Below are 24,797 nucleotides of genomic sequence, written 5' to 3' on the forward strand. Positions count from 1 at the left end.
TTGAGGAAATGAAACACAGCTACCACACTTTGTACAAGTTCTCTAAATGGACTGAAAATCTTCAATGAGCAGTTGAATGAACTTAAGACCCATTAGGCCATACTTTGCATATGGCCTAATGGGTCTTAGGTTCATTCAACTTTTGCATAAAATGGTTTCCTTTCTTAAATGCACCAAGGGCATGTCTACATAAAAAAAAAAGAAAAGCCAAATAAAGATTTTAAGATTTTAAGATTTTAGACATTCCACCATTGGTAGAAGCAAACCCTTGAGCTCATAAACTGGTACATATTTACTGGCAAGTCACAGGTGACTGCAGCTTTAAGATATTAATGACTTGGTGATTGTTAAGGATTACACTCTGCTGGTGATATTCATGTCTTAATGAATATTCCTTCTTCCTCCCTGCCAATTCACAAGATGGTGACACAGTGTTAGTTCAAAACCTCAGAACTTTGTTTTTACCAAAACTATTTTTATGGGAATATTTAAAAACATTATTACTCAGTCTTATTTTCCTTTGAAATTTCCACTTTCTGCATTTATAGAACTGCAGAAAATTAATTGAATAAATGCTTTGTCTCTGGTTGTCAGTGTGGTTGACAGAGTTACAGAATGATTGAGATTGGAATGAATCTCTGGAAATCTTGTTGTTGAACTCCACTGCTCAAGCAGAGCTGCCTAGAAGCAGCTGCCCAGACTTGAATATCTCAGAAGATGGTGTCCCCATAATCTCTCTGGGCAACCAGAGCTAGTGCTTGCTCACCCCACAGGGGAAACTGTTTCCTGATTTTCAGAAAGAATCTCCTGTGTTTTAGTCTGTGCCCATTGCCTCCGGTCCTGTCACTGGTCACCACTGGAAAGAGTTTAGTTTAATCTTCTTTGCATCCTCCCATCAGGAGTTTATAGACATTGAGATTCAGTGATCCTCTTCTTCTTTAGTGTAAGCAGGCTGGGCTGTCTCAACCTTACATGAAAGAAGTTCCAATCCCTTAATCTTTTTAGTGCCCCTTCACTGCACTTACTCTAGTAGCTTCCTGTTTTGCTTGTACTGGGTAGTTGCAATTGTTTTCCTTTCTCTCAAAACACTTGAAAAAAACCCAAGTTATTCCACATATAAAAATTCCAATTCTAATGAAAATAAAATTGGCCCTCTCTTTAGACAGAGATCATTCCTGCTATAGTTCAAATAAAATGTGCTTAAGCTTTATTCTACACTGATTTTTTTTTTCATGAAACTGTAAATACTGCAAAATAGCATATGATCATATGAAAACTGTCCTAGTACCTGAACAGTTCCATATTCTTATATGGAACACCATATAAGAATACACACAGTTTTAATATTTGGGGATGAATCAGAGCTCCGATATTTAACCTCTGCTGGCTCAGTAAAATACTTCAGTATATGTATGCTTCAGTTTGATTTTATTTACAAAGTTTCAGTAGCATGGATGGCTGTAGGAGTGACTTCTCTAGGAAGAGATCAGAAGTGGCCCCCATATCAGACTGAGACAGTTCCAGCTGACTCCAAGACAGACCCACTGCAGGACACAATCAGGCAAGCTGGTGGCATCTCTGTGATAATCTATTTGAGTAAGGGCAAAAAAAGGCATACAACGGCAGCTAAAGGAGGTGAATGAGAATACTCAAGAGAAATAACCCCACAGAAACTACAAGCAGAGCAGGAGTGGAAGAAGGCACTCCATGTGCTGGATCAGGGATTCCCCTGGAATCTCTGTAGAGTGCCATTGACGCAGGCTGTCCCCCACAGCTCACAGAGGTCCATGGTGGAGCAGAGATCCACCTGTGGTGTGTGCAGGACATGTGCCTGAAGAGGTGGGTGTGCCTGAAGGAAGCTGCGACCCCATGGAAAGCCCAAGGTGGATCAGGTTTCTGACAGGACCTGTGACCCCGTGGGAGGAGCACACTGAAACAGATTTTGAAGAACTGCAGCCTTGCGGGAGAGACCCATGTTGGAGAAGGGTGTGAAGAACTATTTCCTGTGGGAGGCCTCTAACTTTGGAGCAGGGAAAGAGCATGAGGCGGAAGGAGCAGCATGGATGAAGTGTTACAAACTGACTGCAGCCCCCACTTCACATTCCCCTTTGCCACTTTGGGAGAGAGGAGGGGGCAGAGAGTCAGGAACAAAAAACTGAATTTGAGCCCATGAAGAAATGGGTTGGAATGATGGTGGGTTTATATTTGTTCTTATTTGTCACTTTCCTACTCCAATTTTAATTGTCAGTAAATAAAACAAGTTTTCCCTAGATTGAGTTTGTTTTGCCCATGACACTAATTACTGAGCAATCTCCCTGTCCTTATCTTGACCCATGGGCTTTTTCATCCAGTTTTTTCATTCTGTGCTGCTGAGGGGTAGTGATGGAGTGACTTGGTGAGCATCTGACAGCCAGCCAAAGCTAAATTAGCACACCTTGCATATTTATCTGTCCTCTCAAATATTTAAATACTCTGAAGATATAGTGTGAAAACAATAATTAACAACAGGTCACTTATTTAAAATGAGATATGAACATTTAGATAAAGCCATAACAAGGAACACCTGTTTGTTGGTGGTACATTAGTATTAGACCAGTAATAGGAATGCAAAGAAGTAATGTTAGGTTAAGCAAGTAATTTTATTTCAAAGTGTAAGTTGGACATTGTTTCTGAACTTCCGTAATATACTACTGAAATTACTGCACTTGGAGTTAGAGTCATCATGGGCACATTGTAGTGCTAGGAGCTATATTATAATAGCATCACTATTACCCAGAAAATACTGTTCTTTGTATGGTATTGGTTGGACTAATAGCTCTTTGATATTGCAATGAAATGCAGATACACAGGAAATACGGAGTTTTTAAACTAAGGAACAGATAAAAGGTTTACAATGTTATCTGGAACAATATTCAGATATGTTTATAGTTTTTAGAAAAGGTGTCTAGCACTGATTAGAAGAACATTAACTTGTTGAGATTAAAAGAAAAAGAGATCTTTTCACAAATTAGATCAATTTCTTTTTATGATGTATTGAGGAACTTGCATGTATAAAGTCTTTGCTTATATAATCAGTGATTTAACATGTTTAGTTTTGATTCATGCTAAAATTGCCTTACTGTTCTGAACACAATATTGCTGGTCTCGTATAACTGCTAGAAGGCATACAAATTGGGAGAAAAAATGGGTAAAACAAGTATTAACCATGTTATGAAGTAGAATTATAGTGGAGAATTTGTATTGTAATTGTAGTGAAGGATCCAGGGGTGGATTTTTTGTAATTTTTCCTTTCGTTCTGTCTTGTGAAAATGTATTTTTGGATTTGATGTAGGAAACTTTTTTCTTCTGTTAATTTAGTCGGGATTTTTTGGTTCTGAGTGAAGATTTTATATTGAATGTGGATTTTAATGATGTTTTGTGACTTGAAGTCAAAAACCTCAGTGATGTATAAATGAAGATTTGTCATTAAGAGATTTTTATAATGACTACAACAAATAATGTGATGGTATTCATTATTAAATGACAATATTTACAATATTCTACATCACAGCTGTGAGAACCAGGATGACTTCATCATCCTGGTACTTCAGGGCTGCTACTTGTTGCATAATTTGCAGCAAAATAGCTCAGAAACAGAGAATCTTTTAAGGGAGAATGCAATAGATGAAAGACCCTGAAAGGCTCTTTAACTCTAGTGTAAACGGCTTTATGCAAGACTGAATCTAGATAATTTTCTCCCAAGCTGATTTCAGAAATATGTTTGAAAACAGCACCATATAGTTGAATGAAATGTTTCTCCAGTCAATTATCTGCCTCCTTAGCTTTGTCCTGCATTATAGTTGGTTTCTTGCCTCATACAGTTAATTAGATATACTGTTCATACCCAAACCTTGTTGATAGTGGAGTAGGGCCAACTAAAACCCTCAAACATGGCAAGAGATGACAGTGAGTTCACTATTGAAAAGTAGAATAAAAATTATTTGTGAAAGGAAAGTCATGTAGATGGAGTCAAAATTAAAACTCATTGATGAAGGTGCACTGACACATCTGATGTTATCAGTGAGATCCCCATATTTTCATTGTTCTTGTGCATGTTTTCTGCATTCTTACTCTTACATTAGGATCCCGTTCTCTGGAGCTGATCTGTTTAAGAGAAAACAACTAATTTTTCAATAATTAATATTGTGATTAGAATATTTATAATCTATGATGTACAAAGCTCTTAATAATCATTCAGTGGAGAAAGAAGTATGGGCAATTGCTACATAACTTTGCAACAGTGAAATATCTATGGCTGCCTGTATGGTATCACATCAACATATTCTTCAAACCTTCTCGATGCCTTGTACCTTGGCTTTGTTGCCCTCTTAGGAGGGAAGGCTGAAATTCTCTGTGAAGATCAGTAGCTGCACATGTAAGTCTTTTCCCAGTATATGATAAAGGAAATTATGGACAGTTTTCCCATTTCTGGGTTGTCCTAATGTTTTCCATATAGTGTTTTATATACACCAATGAAGTGATTGTTGCCACTTTTATCCATGGCTACACTGGAATCAACAAAAGCTTTGTTCATGAAAAATAGCAAAGCTTTAATTACAGGGATCTACCTGAAAGAACATTAAGGAAAATCATATCTTTCTGTGGAACTCTGAAGAAGCAACAAAATTTAAACTTTACTCATCTTCAGCTGTGCTGCACATATTATTAATCCTCGGCTCCTTTGAAAAAATTCTTGTGAATATCCGAACAGAAATGAGAACAAGAGTTTGTCAGTTTGGACTCCATTTCATTACATCTCTCACATTTAGTAAGGGAAATTATACCTGAATATCTTTTGGGATACTGTATAAACTCATCAGTTAGGTTCTGGACCATGCTACGTATTGCCAGTAATTAATTCTGACATTAGGTAATGGGATAATTTTATGTTTACATTTTGAGTAGTAAATCTTTGTATTTTCAAGCTTTAATTCCCATCTCCTCCCCAATGCAGTTTTTTGTACTTCTTTTCTCCTAAAAAATTAAAACCTATTTTCCTTTCATTGTTTTATACAAAAAAAAAAAAAAAAAGAAAGGACTACAAAATGATGAATTTTAAATTTAATGCCAGGCTAAAATACCAGTGAAATGTGAATTAGAGAAAAATACCAGTGAAATCTGAATTAGAGCTAAAGTTAACGAGAGTTCAAGTCTTATGGATTATACTTGCTGATTTTTTTCTAATCCAGAGTGGCAGAAACACTGTGGAAAATGTCAGTGCTAGAATGGCAGACTTTCTGACAGATCTCAACCACATTCACACCACATATCATTCATCATCAAGAAGGAGAAAACTAAGCAAAAGAGGTCCTTTAAAAAAAAAAATCAAGCATTTTTTTTTAGAATTGTAAGAAGAAATTAAATATGGTGAGCTAACTGCTAAATTTAGATGGAGCAGAAAACTAGGTCCTGGTTCTGTTAGTTTTCTATGACAGGAATTTTTAAAAAAAAATTTACCTGTATGTTATCTTTTGTCATCACCATATTCTATCTTGAATGTAGTTCAATCATAAAAATCTCCTTACTGCTTGCATAAATACATTCTTTAAAATGTATTCTTTAGAATATGGGTTTTTGAAAGCTTGAAAATGTTCACATTGTTATCCTTTTATCTATCAAATTTTGAAATAATTTTGAAATTAAGAATGACATGCTTGAGAGCTGGGAGATAGCTGACTTTTGGTTTTGGCTTTAGGGTTTTTATAATTATTATATTTTCTAAGTTTTTTTAGTTTTTGGAAGTTTTTTTTTTCATTTGGTTTGTTGGGTTTTTATGTGGATGTCAGTTGTCTTTTAAGAAATTTATAATCTGAGTTTTGTTGAAATGGCAGAGCTTACTGAAAATTTACAACATCTGTTTCCAATTGCTGTAGTCCTTTACTTTCTAAGAAACTGTTTGAATAATTCAAAGTATCTGGGAAATTCCTCACATGACAATTTCTGCAAGTCTGGAGAATTATACTGAGGGAATATATTGCAATTATAACTGAAATAATATTAAATATGGTTGTCATTTAATCACTTGGTATTAAAATAGTCTTTTTTTTAAAATATGTTTTTACATTCAATTCTTCCCTTCCTCCCTTCCTAATGTCCTTAAGTTGCTGTTTTCTTCCTGCAAGAAAAATGAATCTTTCAATTTATGAGCTCTTTTGCTTTTAGACCAAGCCAAAAATAAGCAAAAAAATATTCAGTAAAGCGCTGAGTATTTACATTTAATTTTCCACAGCTGTGTTATTTTGTTAACCATGTCAAAACTGTCCGTGAAACATTTCCTAAGCTTGCTGTTAAGCCTAAACCCAGTTGCCATCCATATTTAATCAGGTTAACAGCATAAATTTCAAGCAGACAGGGTGCTTCAGCATGAATTCAAAGATCCATTTCATGAAGTTTCTTTTGGTCAGGTCTGTTGGAACAAAGCACACTGCACCTCTTTTTACAAGCAAATGCCTCAAACTTGGCTTTTCCTAAGCCTAGTGTGAAGCTGTACTGTGGGTGTTACAGTCAGTGAAACGATTTAAAAAGTATGAACATACTCAACTCGCTCTAAACTTATATTTTACACATAATTGTGTTCTTCATCCATTCCGATAAAAAAGGCTGCTCTTGTATTTATCTATATTAGATAATGCATTTTTATCTTATATGAAACTAAAAAGTGTAAATATATTTTGGTTCTGTTCAGAACACAATAAATTTTTTTGTGTTGGCTACACTATTCTTCCATATTGTTTGTGTACATTTTGATCCAGTTAAAATATCTAAGTCACATATATACTACAGTTAAAAAATCTTGGAAATATATGTGGACAGAGGGGAGATTCTCTCAGCAGAATAAGAGCACAGTAGGGAATCCAGCTATTCCTATGCCAGGAAGCAAACAGGTTTGGCTATGAGGGAACATGCTAAGTTGTTAAAAAAGAGAATTTGGAGTCAGGAAGTCTGTACAGTTGTAGAGGGATAAATGACTTGTCGTTTCATCTGGAAATTTTGCTATAGGTCTTCATTATGAAAGGTGGACAGGTTTATTATCTTAATTATTGTAAACTTTTTTCCTGCTATGTCTGTGACTATAGGACTGATGTTTCACACTCTGAAAATATGAGCATAGGGAATGGGTGAGATTGTGCTTATTGCAATAGCTACAACATAAGTAATTATTTCTCTTTGAGCCATTAGCAATATTAGATTTTAGCTGTTGCCTGTATTTACTATACCTGGAGCTATTAACTCCACCCTTTGATAAAACTTTATGTAAAATTAAATGTCAAATTTGAATTTTAGTTCTGTTTGACTTTCTATAAGTTCCTAAATTTGGTCTCAGTTATGTCTCACACCAATTCTAAATGCAAACATTTTTCTTACTTTTACTTATCATGAATATCCACACCCAAACTAGAACTTTTAAAAATATATATGTATATGACTAAGAGACTTTGATAGCAAATTTCCAGTGCTTGCACTATGAGCATTTGAGATATTTTGGTCTTTTTTGTTTGATGAATTTTTGGCACAGAACTTGTGGCTTTTCTCCATGGTTGAGTTCACTTGGTTGCTCTTGTGAGTGATCTTTACAGGAAATTGTTCTGCTCAATATATACATTTTTTTGTTATATTAGACTGGGAAATAGAGTTGATAGTAGTTTGTTCGATTGTTTTTCTGTTTTCTATGATGAGACTCCTTCAAAGGCTCATGGTTACCATTCTATGGTGTGATAATCTTGGCTGTCAGATGATCAGATTGATCTGTAATGCTCCCTTCTCATCAGGACAGAGGCAGAAAATATGAAGGACAGGAAGATCACTCACTAGTTACTCTCATATGCAAAGCAGACTCAGCTTGGAGAAATTAATAAAATTAACTGACAATTAAATCAGAATAAAATGGTTAAAATAAGAAGAAATCTTAATCAGCACCTTCATCTCACCCTGCAGTACCTCTGCTCCCAAAATCTTTCCTTGTAAATATAATACACATTTGGAGTGGAACCTGAAGACTTGTTCTGGGACTTAAGTCACAGTATGATTCCCATTTTTCCATCCCTTTCAGGATGTGTGGCTGCCCACCAGGTAAGGCTGACATCAGTTAGTGACCTCTCTGCTTTCTTTTGGAACAGATGGCTTACCCTCTGTGGGATTAAAAAGTGCAGATTTCTATGCTGGGTGCAAGGATATCCTTCTGAGTAACTACAGAGAGGAAGAACCAAAGCAGGGACAAGTAAATTTGAAGTCCTCAGGCCCTTCCTATGATTCCAATTATTTTACTATTTGAGAATAATAATTTTTTTTCTTTTTGTAAGCTCTGACACTGAGCTTAGTTTTTTGAGAGAAAGATGAGTGTGATTTTTTCATTGTGGTTTTATAAATTAGTTGATTTTCCTGCTTATACCTATTACTGTCTCCTTATTAATGGTCCAGGCTAGTCATACATCCTGTCTAGAGGCTGTCTAGAGCATCTTTATCTCCCTTTATCTCCATAGCTGTAACAGTAAAAAGAAAAAAAATAAATTCTGCAAAGCAGCTTTCCAGCTGGATGGACCCCACTATGTATTGGTATGTGGGATATCTCCTGCCCAGAGACTTGACTTTACTCTTCCCTTTGTTGAACTTCGTCTTAATGGTCCATTTTTCCAGCCTGCTGTTGTCCCTCTTCGAGGCAGCATGACCCTCTGGCCTATTAACTGCTCATCCCTTCTCACTTGCTGTGGCAGTCTGCCCCATCATCTAGGTATGCCCATCATAGAGATAATCTATAAAGATGTTAAAGAAGACTTGTCCCAATATTGACCCCTGAGATACAGCATGAGTTATTGGCCCCTAACAAGACTTTGTATCACTGATAACTATCCTCTTGGCCCACACTTTCATTTGGTTTTCAATCCACCTTGCTGTCTGTTAAGCCCACACATCAAAGGCTTGTCTGTTAATATCTTGACAATGCCAAAGGCCTACCTGAAGTCCAGGTGGAAAATATCCACTGCTTTTCTTTTGGCCACCAGGCAAGTCATTTAATTGTAGAAGTCTATCAAAGTTTGTCAAGTATGACTTCCCCTTGGTAAAGCCATGCTGACTACTCCTGATGATTTTCTTGTCCTTAATTTTCCAGGATTAGCTACTCCATGGTAGCATTAATATTAAAAAAATTATACCTAGTATAAACAATTTAGATAAAATTATAGCTAAGCCTTATATGTTGATTCAATATATTTTCCTTCTGAAACTATTCTTCTATGATCAAATGTATGATAACACAATTATTTTGATTGAAGGACCTGTGATTCTATGGAAAATTATGGTGATAAAACTGATCAATCAGACAGTGATATTTCCTTGGCTTGTACCATCAGATATAAATGCCCATTATTTACTTACTGGGAAGTATTCAGATATCCTCAGCACAAAAGCAATTAACCATCCTGAGGGCATATGAGGACACTCAGATACAAAGAGGATGTGTTTTCTTCTCCTTGCCTAATTTCACTTCTACAAGTAACAAAGGCAACCAGACATCATTAAGAGTCTTTAGGTAGTTTTTTTTCTTGCTAGGGTAATAATGAAAAATCGAGAAAAAAGGTATCTTGTGAATATTTTTCAGTGACATGGATTTCTTATGTTTTGTTCTCATAACATGTAACTGCAAAAGAACCAATTAAACTATTGTTATGTTACACAACAGTCTTGGATATGTTACATTCTTGGAAGGATGTTTTAATTAATATTTATTCCTTAATATTATCTAATATATAGCTCATTTAAGCTGTGTCTTAGCTTAATACTTAACTACACTTGTAAGAAGAAAACAATCATTACATCTACAGAAATGTCATCATTATTTTACTGGTAGAATGTCCCATTTTATGGAGGGAAAATGTTACTATACATCTGAAAATACTTTTAGAGTTACATTTGCATTGGAAGACTCAGGATAAGAGATGCACAAGTACCTTCAACTTTGTGTCTTTACTCTTCCTGTTCAGAAGCAGTTCTGAGGAACTTATACTTGCCTCTGTTACACACCATTCTGCTTTGGATGGTTTGAAATTTTTAAAAGTTGAGTACTTCACCTGGAACACTACCTTCCTTGGAAAATCTTCAGGGAGGTAATTTCATCAGGAATTAGGTACACATATTGAACAACTGTCTGGAAAATCTGTTGTCTGGAACACATCCTTCTGAGCATGCTCTCTCTGAAAAACTCTAGGAAGTTCTCAAAGTAGTCATTGACTATTCAATAAAACCTTTTCGCATTTTACTTCTGAGCTGGTGTTTTGCCCAAGGAGTGGGTTCTAAAGGATATATTCCAAGGCACAAAGAAGGTACACCTACAGAAATTTGTTAGAAATTAGATCTCTGCTCCCAATGATTCCTTTGGAAAACTTCTTACAAAATAATTGGAGACCAGAGTACATAGTTACAATTTTCAGAAAATTATTTTTCAGATAGGACTTTACTTTTTCTCTGTAGAGACTGGATAATACTTATTAGTTTCACTGTCTCTTATTACTATTTCTGTCTAGGTTTATAACTTCAATTTAAATCAGGCATTAAAACTTGCTTATTGTTTTTGGGTTTATAAATAGCAAGAGCAGCCCAGGATGTAGAGAGACTTTTGCCTTCTATTTAGCTACTTTTTAATTTTTTTTTTTTAGACAATTGTGCACAGGTCAGCATATTTTATTTTGAATAAAAATCCAAAACAAAACAAAAAAAAAGGTACAGGATTTTTATAAAGTGTGTATATGGAGGAAGAGGAAATGCAAAATTCATTTTTCCTCATAGTAGTATACAGGGATGTAATTAATAATATCCTCTGGAACAAAATTCAAGCTATTATTAGCCTATATCAGAACAATTGTAGCAGTCTGATACCTGCTGAATTTATCACAAATGCTATTATAAAGGCAAATAACTTTTAGGGACTACTGAGTATCTCTTTCTAAAAAAAAGAACATATGGTAATTAATATATTGCTTAATTTTAAGATATTCTTCTTAGTTCTGGAGCCATACAGATACATATCCGATATCATTAGTTGACTCATTATGTGTGAAATGTTAGCTCAAGACTAGTGGAAAACTCTATGAGATGATATCTTTGAAATTTTCTTCTTCTGCTCTCCAGAACCAAGTTTTGGTAGTATAATCCTATTATTGAGAATCTTATAGCTCAGACATATCATTAGCGAATATTTTTGTTCATAATATTGTTCCCTGATGTTATACCTTGTTATTTGAAAATATTTTGTGGTCCCTCATTTTTTCTATTCAGCTTTGAAAGAGACTGTGGGGCAGTGGATAAATGCAATAAATGCATAAATATATTATAGCATGATCAGTGTTTGTATACATCAATAAAACCCATGGATCCTATTTCATTCATATTAATGCTTTAATCTTGCTCTGGAAATTGGTAAAATAGACTTTACTAGAATGTATAGATCAAGAAAAATACTTGTCCCTGTGCTTCTGATTGCTATGCATCTACTAACCAGATCAATAGCACACTTTAATAATGCTAGTCTGATTTAAAAATATGTAGAACAAAGCAATAAATCATCAGAGTTTTCCCTGAAGTGTTTATTCTTATGAAAAACAGACTAAAAATTAAAATAACTCTTAAGATTTTACTCTAATAATAAAGTGATTCAAGGATCCTACCCAACTTTGGTTTGCCATTTATAGATTTTTCAGAAAAATTAAGAAAGACATGGTTAGATAACTGGTAAAACAAGACTTTTTGGAAAGTTTATTAAAATGTTTTAAGTTATTTACTCATCTTACCCAAATTTCATTTTTTATTTTGAAAGGTTCCATCACAATCAACTTTAAATGTTGATATAATCAAAAAACCTATTCAATATTCTAAAGGGAATAGTCAATATTATGAGCACTGCAAGTCTGACTTTGAATGTGATCTAACTAAAGCTGACATTGTAAAACAAGGACTCTGAAAACAAAAACAAAGCCTTAAGACTACTTATTTTCTTGCTCGTTGGCATATTTGGAAGGATTTAAAGAACATTTTGTATTGTACATTGTGTGTGTACTTTGCATGTCAAAGGATGAATTTCCAAGAAGTATCCAGGGTTTATTTTTACAGTAGGAACATGTAAAGGCTTGTACAGTACATGTGTAGTAAATTAGTTTCCTGATGGATATTGACAGCTCTGCTGTTTCTATATGTTACTTTTGCTCAATTTGTGCAAATTCCCTTAAAACTAAATATCTTCAATATCAGCTGACAAGCACATTTGTTAAATAAATGGCAAGTTTACTTTACCAATTCCAAAATTTGTGCTGTGAATCATGTGAGGTTATGTTAAACCTAAGTTTGAAATACAGCTCATTTACCTTTCAATGACCTGGAGTTATGAAATACTTCATTGATACTATAGACTGTTTAGAGTAGGCCTTAGCAACTGGTTTTAACCCTCTTCCAGCAGGGGTATGCAGGGTGAACAAAATGATTTACTGTCTCAACGAATAATATTTTACTTTCTACTGTACATAAAATATGATTCTATTTGGTGACTGCTGTTTCTAATTTTAATTTACTAGTGTCAATTTTGCACAAAGATGAAGCATTTTCTAATTTGCAGTTGAAACAGAAACTTTTAAGAAGAAATCTAGGTAATAGACTCACAAGAATAAGATTATCAAATGTTAGTATTTCCAATTACTTATAGTCAGTTCCTACAACATATTTTTTTTACATTCTAACATTTTTGAAGTCATTAATGACATCATTGCTTCTTATAGTCTTAAAAATGTGACTGTTTCACAGAATATGATACAAGACAAAAGTAGACTAAGCTATGCACTTGTGGCTTTATAGAACTACAGTTTTCAATGTCCTACCTATCCCATTGTCATAGTTTTAGGTGAGTTAGAAAGAGAATGAGACAAAAGCTTGAAATTAAACATCCTTCTCTGAGAAACATTAATGGAGAAAAAAATTATAAACTTTTTAAATGTACATCTCTTTTGATTAAAAAAAAGCTCTCTTTTCATGGAAAAAGAAAATTATTTTCTTATATTTATAGAAATATTAATAAATATTAATTTAAAAATTCTATAAATATAGAAAATAATAAATACTTTCTATATTTATAGAAAATAAATTCAGATTGTAGAAAAGTGAGAGATTATATCAGAGCAGCCAGATTAGAACCAAGTCATCAATAATTTGGATATTCACTACAGACGAATGGAAAGATTGAAACTGAAGCCTAGTGCAAAGGTTGAAGCTGAAGCCTATGATTTGAACAATAATATCAGTTTTGATTATTTTTTCATGTTCCACAATATTCTTCAATGAGACAGATATTTTTCAGAGTTTTCTTACTTTTTTATTTGTAGGCATTGTTAAAAAAGGATGACAAACATCTTACTTTTCTGCAGTGAAATAAAGAAAACATTTTTTTGTCATTCATAATTAAAAAAACCCATACCTTGAAACTTATATTTTCCTTAACCTCTGTCTTCTCCTCTGATGAAATATGCATCACAAGGGATAATGTTGATTGTGCTAAAGAAAATCTGTTTTAGCTTTCTGACACAACTTATGAAGACAAGTACTTCCATTGCAAAGGAACAGATGTCTTCTATCAATTTGGTAATACTCAACTAATATAAAATACCTAGAAGGATATTAATTTAAAAAAATATTACCATTCACAAAAAAAAAAAAAATTGAAAAATAATGAAATTATATTTCTTCATGTTTTTAATGGAAAACAGGATTAAGATTTCTGATCATGAATTAGTTACACAATTTTTATACTATCTTGCTTTTCTTCTTATTATGCAAATAGTATTGATAGTTTTGCTGCAATATTATTTAAAAATGTATTTTACTGTTTGTAAGTGAAATATGCTTTCAAGTTGTATTCAATACTAACATTATTTGCCCATATTTTATTGTGGAATCTTCTGTTCTGATGTAGCTGCACATCTAGTTGCACAGAATTTAAAAGTGGACCAAAAATAACAGCTTTTTTTTTGGTTAGTTTTGGGGTTTTTGGTTTTGGTTGGTTGTTTTTTTAAGTACTGAGTGAAATATGTGTCAGCCTTAAATGTAGTTATAGATTTCAGTTTAAATTCTTATGTCTAGTGTTACAAATTTTGTGGCTAGAGCAGCACAAAATATCCAGAATATTTTTTCCAACTAAGAAGATTAAGAAGATTTATGTGTAGTTTTCTCCTCTTTACTCAATTAGAGCAAATCAGCTGCTTGCCTATGCAATTTTCCACATGCTTTCCATCTGCACCCTCTTAACTCTCTGTACTTGACTGCAGTTCCTGGGGTATGGCACACATATACGTACACGTGTACATGCACACACAGGCATTTATTTATGTAAATGTGCCAAACTGGCTGTTCTTCAGTGTACTTATATCACCACTTACACCTGTAAAGGAAAGTGTTTCTCCTCCCTTTGGAACAAATTGCAGTCCTTGGAACATACGTCAGTTTCCAGCTTGCCCGTACTGGCTTTGTGCTCATAGAAACACGTCCTCCTTCAATTACCAGAACCCCAGTGTAACAAAGGAACAGGAGCTTTCAAGGACATGATAATAATCCATCAGAATGGCATCCACATCTTTAAACACAAATGCTCTCAGTTCTCAATTATAAGTGTAATAAAAGATGATTTATTACAGTATTAAAATTCCTACATATAAGTATTTTGTCATTTTTATCCATATGAAATTGTGAGGAAATAAAGACAGAGTTACCATGATTAATACATGGGTGGAAACATGGTTCTTTTCTCTCTTCTCTTCTCTTCTCTTCTCTTCTCTTCTCTTCTCTTCTCTTCTCTTCTCTTCTCTTCTCTTCTCTGCAAATTGTGCTGAAATTTTTATCCTTCAGCAGAAATATGCATAGAGCTATTTAATTTACAGGATATTAAAAATGGCCATGATTCTGATAGTTGTATTTTGCTCAGCTTCATGAATTAAGAGAATTGCTTTTACCTTTCATACCTCTTTATCTTACTTGGGCCAGATTATACATGTCAGGAGTAAATGATATTCTTCACCTTCACTGCATTTACTTAATGATGTACAATTATTCAGTTGGTATTTGAAGACAGTGGTACTGCACATAAGGCAATTAGTTTTTTTGCCCTTTGAGTATACACTAATCAAAATGTAATGTGATTACCCACAACTGTAATAAACATGTAACAACTACATAAATAAGTGAAATCATGGTGCTTTGAGGAGGTCAGCAGAGTGATGATACCTAAAGGGTTATTATAATTCACATTTCATGAATCAAAACCTAGGGGTTAATTACACTAATTTATTGTGAAATATGCTTAACTTAACATGCAATTATTAATTGGAAGATCACTTTTTTTTACACTGCTGAAAAGCTTAATTTGCAGACTCATCTCTCAAGTACCTTTATGTCTAAAATATACTTACTTATTTTATTTTGTAGGTTATTCAGATAAATTTTGAAGAATTTGATCTGGAGATTGGCTATGACACACTGACAATTGGTGATGGAGGAGAAGTGGGTGATCCTAAAACTGTACTTCAAGTGTAAGTCTTTTGCATTTACAGTTTGTGTACATTGAAGAATGTCATTAATGTGTTTTAATGAGACTAAATAATTATTTGAATCAGATAAATCTGAACAAAAACTAAGTGAGCTTCTAAAATTATAAAGGTGACAGTGTAAATATATTGCTATATTTTTACTGTTCTGAAGTTAGAAAGAGATGACCTAGACATCACAAAAGAAAAAGATGAACTCAAATCAGAAGTTTGAAAGGCATGGTGTGGAAACTTACATTTAGATATGTAAATTTTAGGAAGTATTGTTCTCCCTTTTGTGTGTGCTCAAATTAAAAGTGTACAAGAACATAATTGAAAATAGATATATGGACAATTTGTGCACAAATTTTACAGTCCTCCAGCAAGGTTAGCATGACAAAAGATGTACTATAGTGTCTTGACCTTAATTTGCTTAGTGACTATTACAGATAACTCAGAAGAGCAAGTTAACATAGTGAAGAAAACTACTACAGAGAAAGGCTGAATAGGGCGTTACCTAAACCACATTTTGCAAACCAGCATTGAGTATTGAATAGATTTTTATCATTCGTGGACATTTTTTCTAGAATGTGTGAGCCCAGATATATAGATACATAATATACTTAACAATCATTGATTAACTTAAAATCCATATTTCTCAAATACTAAGCTTGTGGCAATAATACTAACAATTGTCTGAAGACAAATCCAGAATTGTATTAGTTTGTAAAATTTTCAAGGCAGTGTTAAAAGTCAGTGATTCTGTTTGTTCCACAGTGACTTAAAAATATGCAGAACACTGTGATTAGGCCTTATAAGGAATCATTTTATATAACTCTAGTTCTACTCTGAATAAATCAGTCATGTAGGAGAAATTAATGTATTTTAAAGTACATTGTATTTATTTTTTCAAATCTGAGTTAATTTTATTAAAAAAAAAAAAGTGCTCTAATGCTTAAAAACCATATTTTGCGTGTAAGGGATTATCTGCTATTTAGAAAATATTTTTAAAGGCCAAATAATATTTAGGTAATAATTTTAAATAAACGGACCTTTCAGCAAATACCTGATGTTATAACTAGTTCAAATGAGTTAATAATTGAAACACAGACAAGAATGTGATACAAGTTTAGTACAAAATATATTTAATCATAAAACAAAAGAATAAAAAATTAGGATTCTTTAGAATGATATTCCCTGCAGTATATTTATTGGAAATGTGTTAAAAGAATTTACATAGTTTTCCATTATTCACCATAATAATCATATAAAGAAATAGTTTCATTTGAGTACACTAAACCCAAGCTTTGGCTCTTTTTCTGTCCTAATTTTACCTCATTCATATCAGTAATTGCAAAACTTCAAACAGAACATATGATTTTACTAAGATTTACAGATTTTTCTAATGAATTCCCCTTTAGATTTATCCTCCAGGTGATAGATTATCTGGCCTTCTATTTTTAATTGGTTTTGTAATCATTCTGTCCTTTCTATTTTGTTCTATTTTGTTTAATATCTTCATTAATGGTCTGGACAAGGGGTTTAAGTGCACCCTCAGTCAGTTTGCAGATGACACCAAGCTGGACAGGAGTGTCCCTCTGCTGGAGGGTAAACCCAGAGCTGAAGCTCCCAGGTCTGTAGTTCCCTGGATCTTCCTTTCTCTCAGGAATGATGTTTTCCTCCTTCCTGTAACCATGTGACTGCCATGGCTTTTCCAGTGATGGAGAGTGACCTGGCAACATCAGCTAGGTTCCTTATGATCCTGGGATGCATGTCATCAGGACCCATAGACTTGTGACTTTTCAATTTCATCAAGTGGTCTTGAACCTGCTCTGTGCTTACAGTGTGAGTGACCTCTCTCCCCCAAATCCCATGTAGAGGATCAAGTACTTGAGAGAAATGGGAAACCTGACAGCCAATAAAGACTGAGGCAAAGAACTCTCTGAAGTAACTCAGCCTTCTCCATATTTGTTGTCACCAGTTCTCTCCTCTCGATTATCAGGGGAAACACTCTCTTCAGCTTTTTTTTTTTCCTAACTATGTCAGAAGGATTGGACATTGTTCCAATGTCAAGTACTGGATGAGACTGCCCAAGGAGGTATTGGAGTCAGCATCCCTGGAGTTGTTCACATGTGTAGATGTGATGTTTAAGGACATGGTTTAGTGGTGGACTCGGCAGTGTTGGTTTAACCATTGTACTTGGTGATCTTACAGGTCTTTTCCAACCTAAGTATCTGATTCCAGGATTATTATTCAGGAAAAGACCAGCATTTGGCCAGGTATTTATGGTGCAATTTCTTTAGGATAATGCAGTCTCTTAATGGATTGCAGATGAGTTAATTGCTACCACTAATAAATTTGAAATGTGTGGAAGTACTGTAATCTCTACTTTTTAAGCAGTACTAATCATTAAAAAAATATTGCTGACAATGCTAGAATTTAGTTTCAGCTATTCTTAAATTCCTAAACTATATGGAATAGTCTCTCTTGTGGAACGAACCTTTATTAAGTGCCAATTTATAAATTATTATTAAAGTTTAACTAAAGTATTGTTACTAAATTACAGTAATGCATTAAGGCAAAGTGCCTTATATTTTAAATTTACTTATATTTTAAAATATTTTAAATTTTGAGTAACAAGGTAGAGCAGTCTGCCCAGAGTGTATTTCATTGAAGATGTTAGCATTTCATAAAAGTATTTCTGATGATGTACCTTAGATTGGGGAGAAATGATGGAATTATTAAAAACTATTAAAATTGCCACAAACATAAAGAATCCTGAGTATTTTTTTTTAAATTAAAAAAGTTAATTAGAATTGTGGAGTCTTAACATACAATAACTGTAACTAACTAGGTAAATAATTTTAAAGAATTATTGCTATGAAGATCCTGGAAAAGCAAAAAAATACTCCATTAATTTATGGGGGTTTAATATTAAGTAACATTATACAATAAGCCCAAGTATATTTTTTTGTTTACTCATAGAATCATTATTCTGTGATCAGAAGTATCAATGGTGAAGTTATTAGGGTTAAAATGCATTAAGAAATTACACAGAAGATGGACGATGATTAAGTACTATAAAAACCATGTAAATTTTTTCTCCTGTGAGCCATGCAGACTTTGTCTGAGATATGATGCATAGCAAATAAATCAGCTGTTGTATCATTTAATTTTTTGGTTTTTAAATTTTAAAATGATTATCTTTCCCTGGAAAATTGCTAAAGAACATTGGTTTAAATATGTCTCATTTATGTGTTAATAATGTGAAAACATTTATCTTCCAATTTATCAGGGTTAATCAAGAAACTTATCCAAGTGTTTAATCTGATAGTTTTACTGGGCATTGCTTGAGAGGAAGGTTGAGAAGCAAAAACGGAAGTTAAGTGGCATTTCAATAGAATTAGGTTTCTAAAATGTAATTGCAGTCCTGATTACTCCTATTCTGCTGATGTAAATCAGAGAAGGAGCTAAACTCCAAAGCCTTTTCAGTACTTGCCATTAAGTTTCTCTGGTGGCTGTGATTCTGAGCCTGTACATCCATGCAGCCAGCAATGTGACAGTCTGCTCCAGCCTGGTGAGCCTGGCACCCAAGTGAATTAAAACCTGATTGCTATAATATTTTTAGTCTGTTGGAAAAGATGACTGATATGAAGCCATTCTTAATGCTTTCCTATGAAACTAAAATGCAAGGTGGAGCAGTGTTAAGTGTTATTACCAAAGGATAGAGGGGAAGAAGGAAAGCAAATGGTGACTCCATACATCAGTCACAGCACTTTTTCAGGACGTTTGGAAGTTTGCTTTCAGCAGCTTGGTCTGACAATTACTGCAGTGACTTTTAATGCAATATCCATATAGGCACTGGTTCCTGTAACAAGCCTTTTGAAAATCCCGCATACAAATCGTGAAATTAAATCTTTCAGTATGCTTGCTGTGTTGGGTGTGCATGTGTCTAATCTCATATTACAGGTTGTCTTCAGCAAATGGAGAGTGTCACAATCTTCTGAATGTCCTCAAACCCAGTCTTCAGCATAGTCTCTCAGGGGGAGAATATATGTCACTAGGATGTGGGGAGGACTAGTTCTGGAGTTGTAGAGGAAGAACTGGAAAACACCCTGCTGAGTGTTGTAACTGTTAGGCTGTTTAATAAAAAGGGAGACATCATAATCACATACTTCCATTTCTACTGCACTCAGTGTTCACTCTTCAGCTCTTAAAAGGGAACATATACTTCCAGGAGAGGAATCTAGGTACTGAATACAGGGTAGAGGAACCTACATAAATCCCCAGAAGGACAGAAAGAATAATTCTCCACTGCAGACTTTCATTATTTTTTAAATAGCTTCCTTCATATAATAATGGTTTTCTGGATCTTATTGCTCTGTGGCCCACTCCTAAATGTTTTAAAGGGACTTAAAAAAGGACTTAAAAGATAGATCAAGAAGTGATTTTTCTGTTCTCTTGATTTATTCTTGGCTTTTTTTCATAAATGTATTTTCAAATGTTTTTTTTTTTCTTCCTGTACTATTTAATTGGAAAGTATTTCTTGTAAAACTATGGATAAAAAAAAGTGTTTATAATTAATTTCAGAAAATGGGAATGCTGAACATTTTGATGGAAATTTTTTATGGAAATTATTCTGTCTGACACAACAGAGAGATTAACATTCTCAATGCCCTTAATATTCAAAATACATACTGTCAGTCACCAGTGACAATTACAAAACTCTGTTAGCCATTACATCAGTGTTGTTTCTCAGAAACATCCTGTTAATCTACTAATTTGGCAAAGACTGAACTCATTGAAGACACTTTCCCTTAGTGCAGGAATGAGCAGTTAATATGTTATTTTGGCCAGGCATTTACTTGTTCAGTTCTGGCAAGAGTCTTTCTAGTAGCTCCATCTGTGAACACAGATGTGGGAAACAGACGTGGGGTTTTTTCCCACAGCAGACTATTTAATAGAGAAGGAAGCTAAAAAAGACCAGAGGGAAGAACTAAAATTAACTGTAAAATGCACTTAAAATAGTCCATTTTAAGTTTCAGCTAGCTTTAAAGAATGGTTAGAACTTCAAAAAATGAACAGTTTTCACTGTTATACAATATTGTGCTTGTGATCCACTTTACAAGAATAAAAAATATCTGGAAACTGTTCAGAGTTTCACTTCAGATAATAAACTATAACAAAATCTGAGACAAAATTTTGGGGAAAAAATGCAGTATAGCATAAAACTGCAGCTTTCACAACATTTCTTTATTGCTATCACACTGTTCATTCAGCAAATAGAATCAACATTTAGGGTTGCACTGATTTGCAAGTTTTTGCAAACAATATTAAAATTTAAAAAAAAGAAAAGAAAGAAAATCAGGTTTATTTCTTTCTATTAATCAACACCCTGTAACAGTAGAAGGTTTTAAAGTTGTGACATTTGTTAGTTTTCTTAATGAAGGAATAGATAACAGCTGATTCTTTTTAGGCTGTTCTTCCTTTGTTGTAGAAGAGGTGATGAGAGGAGGTGAGAAAGTGCAGGGAACACAGGAGCCTTCATAATAATGTTGCTACTTAAAAATGACAGCTTTCTTTTAAATATGGAAGACTTGTATTTCAAAGTGGGTAGTTGCATATTAGAAAAATCTAGGAATCACTCTAATGTCACAATATGGGTTTCTAATGCTATTGATATGCCTTCATGTACTTGAGTAGTGGACACTGCTATTGATATGCCTTCATGTACCTGGGTAGTGGATTGGAAGATGAGGTTAAGGATTAGGGAGATTGTATTTCTTTCTGAAGCAGCAACTGAAAGTGAGATGAAATATTTCAATACAATGTAAGTAGTAGTTGCATGTGTTTATAGACTTCTATCAAATTTCCAGTCATTGGAAATGTGAGAGCTGTCTTGGTGGGCCAGCTAGTAAATAACTAATTTAGTGTGAGCTGAATGCAATGAATTTAAAAGTAAATATTAAAAAAAAAATGCTTGGCAGTTATTTAGATTTGTTACAAAAAGAAAAAAAAATCTCCTTACTTAATGCTTAATGGCTTTACAGAAATTTTCTTCTATCTATAGGTTAACCGGGAGCTTTGTACCTGACTTAATTGTGAGCATGAGCAATCAGATGTGGTTGCACCTTCAAACGGATGAAAGTGTGGGCTCAATTGGTTTCAAGGTTAACTACAAAGGTAATGACATCATTGGAAGCAAATGTAATGGTGTACCAAAAACTAGGCCAATATTATGGAATGTTTATCTTTCATATTAGTGAGTGGATGCATTCTATTTCCAGCTCTGTCAGTTTTAAAAAGAAGAAAAATATCAGCTGAATTGTAAAAAAAAAAAACAAAACCAACAAAAACTCTTAAAGGTGTTGTGTTACATGAAACACAAGCATTTGTTTGATGTGTTGTAACAGCAATTGAGTTTTGACATATAACTTTACTCTTATTTTCTCTTATTTAATATTGGCAACTATTAAAATGAAATGATTCTGTGGTTATTTAAAGATGAGTGAGTAAAACAAAATGAATACTTTCTATATTCTTTTGAAAATGAATGTCTATCATAACATAAAAAAACCACTGTGAGTGAATGACTTGAATTACTACTAAGTTTTGAGCCAGGACCAAGAAAAACCTAACAATGTTATTCTTTATGCTCTTAAAGTACATAATGCACTATATAAACCATCAGTTGCTATTTGATACCTCTGGAAGGGCATACAGTCTTTATAGAGCATGAAAAGCAAAATCAAAAAAAAAGCTAAAGTACAACATATATATACATGCATTTCTATTAAAGAATTAGTTGGGTATTTTTTTATATTACCTTTGACACAGATGTATGTCTTTCTTACGAGAACTTTTTTAATTGCATGGTTGCTGACTAGCACCAAAACCGGATAATAGAAAGTATGATTATTCATCAGAAAACGAGAGAGGGGAGACAAAAGGTAAACCAGTGATTGAACATATTAGAAATGGAGCTGGTGTTGTTGAGAATCGGCAGATGGAGTGAATGAGCATTTTGTGACTAAACCTGCACAGTGTGACTTGCTGGGGTGTTTTTCTTTTTTGTCCATAACTTTCCTGTAGTGTAAAGTAAAGCTCCACAGTGGTGTGGTACAAGTGCACTTGTGCACTCTAGATATTCATATCTAGTGGTCTAAGATAAGATCTTTGTACTTTGCTGCATGGTAATAATTAAGACCTAGGATTTCCAAATTCAGGCTATTGAAAGGGGCAAGAGAAGGATTAGTATAAACAAGTTTAATAATTTCCTAATGCAGCAAAACTAGAACCCTATTTGAGTGGAAAAGGGTGGGGTTTAGATCTGAACTCTAACTTGCAGAGCTCAAGTTGTCGAATCTTTTATTTACACAATTCTTTCCTGATAAAATTAGTTTTACTTGCAGCAGTTTTAGTTTGCAGAAGGCAGAGGATTATTGTCTATTCTTATATCCTATGTCTTCTTTTATTCATGAGTTACATTTATTCTTAGAAGCTATAGTTCTGCAAGAATAAAATTAATTGAATATGAATAGGTAGAAGGGTACAGAAAGGGTGAACATTCACAACAGCATCTCCATATAATCAACTTTGTGATTGTATGCCTAGATATTGAATCTATTTCTCTCTTGCCCTACAATGGTAATTTTTGTTAGTTCACTAAATAGCACTTGAAAGAAGCAAACAATGAATATGTGCTCTGTGGTGGTGGTTGTGTGGGGGGATTGCCTTTTTTTTCCTCCTTTTATTTCTGTTTGGGTTTATTTTGTGGGATTCCCCACCACCACCTCACCGTCAATCCAGAGTCTGGGATAATTTTTTTATCTAAGTTGCCTTCATTTTGATGCCTGAGAGGGTGTGTTTATTAGACATATCAGAAATTAGGCAATGGTTGTAAAATGGAAAGGGTATCAAGGGCAAATCATGTCTTAAGGGATTGCTATTTCTGTTGTTTTTAAAACTGTGTTAAGTCCTTTCTAGTAATGAGGGTAGGCACTGAAAACAGATGCATAAATGGGTACTATTTTGGATTAGCAACGGTTCTGCAATTTAAGTTTTGAAATTTATGAATTGGAAGTTGAGAGAAAGTCCAGTGAGGTAAAACTGAGTATTTGCATTAGAACAGTGCACTCAGGGCTGTGATATAACACTGAATTATTTACTAGAATAAAAAGGTTGCAAAGAATTTTCCCTTTTCAGAGAAGTTTTAGAAATACTTATGAGAATGATGATTTCTAGAAGTCAGGGTCAAAGGAAATTTCAGTTTAAGTTATTTCATTAACTCTTTAGAATGTATGCTTAACTTGCTTGTTCATCTCTTTACTAGATCAAATGTATTACTTTAACTTGACCTCTTCCGCCTCACAAATTCCACTATCCACTTAGCTAGCTATGGCTGATACTGTATTTATTTTACATGTATTTATTATGTGTTTAAGTCTTGTAAATGTCTGCTTACGTGACAGGTACAATTACGTTAGCATTTTACCTTAGATCCAGCAGTTTGATTTTTGAACTGAATCTTCTCCTGATCATTCCCACTGCCCTTGTTTTAGTTTTCATCATGGAGCAATCTTGAAAGGCACAAATTACATTCATTTGAGGTAATTCATAAGATGCAATTGAATGGCATCAGGAGCAGCATTGCTTTGTTGCTTCAGCTGCTAATGGGCATTTCTCAGGAACTTGTAAAGCTTTTTTCAAAGTAAAACCACTAAAACACAATGAATTGCATATATATAATATGGGTATTTGTTGTTTCACTTTACTGATCTACTTATGCTGGAGTTAATTACTTGATATTGTACTTATAACAGTACTTACTAACACTAAAATAATTTACTACTAAAAGGTTTTGATGATCTGCTTCTGTGCTTCTCAGACTCAACTAACTAGATGTAGTGGAGATATCCATGCCTCATCCCATCAAAATTCATGAAGACATTCTTAAATCTTAGTGACATTTGCATCTGATTCTGGGCATTTTGAAGATCATTCCAATTCCTACATAGAATATGAGGAGCAAAAGGTTATGGGATGTTATCACCCAGTGCCCTTTCCCCACTGTTCCCCAAAATGGTATATTTGCTTACAGTGCGAGATAGAAGGACACCTCCTTTCTGACTGGAATAGAACTGAATATGCCACGTCATTTTTAGTTTTAGAAATAGAAAAATTAATTTTTAAATACATCTGTATTTATCA

The 24,797-nt window shown here is 33.9% G+C and overlaps 1 protein-coding gene across 1 annotated transcript in view; it reads left to right on the forward strand.

The window, feature by feature from the left end:
* The window catches only part of CSMD3 (CUB and Sushi multiple domains 3), a 597,171-nt gene that overhangs the window by 268,030 nt on the left and 304,344 nt on the right, over positions 1-24,797 (forward strand). Inside the window, exons 12-13 of the mRNA XM_066565891.1 lie at positions 15,490-15,593; positions 21,658-21,770. Coding sequence (XP_066421988.1) covers positions 15,490-15,593; positions 21,658-21,770 — 217 coding nt within the window. The remainder of the gene's footprint in view (positions 1-15,489; positions 15,594-21,657; positions 21,771-24,797) is intronic.

This window comes from Molothrus aeneus, chromosome 1 (assembly GCF_037042795.1).
Source record: "Molothrus aeneus isolate 106 chromosome 1, BPBGC_Maene_1.0, whole genome shotgun sequence".
NCBI lineage: Eukaryota > Metazoa > Chordata > Aves > Passeriformes > Icteridae > Molothrus > Molothrus aeneus.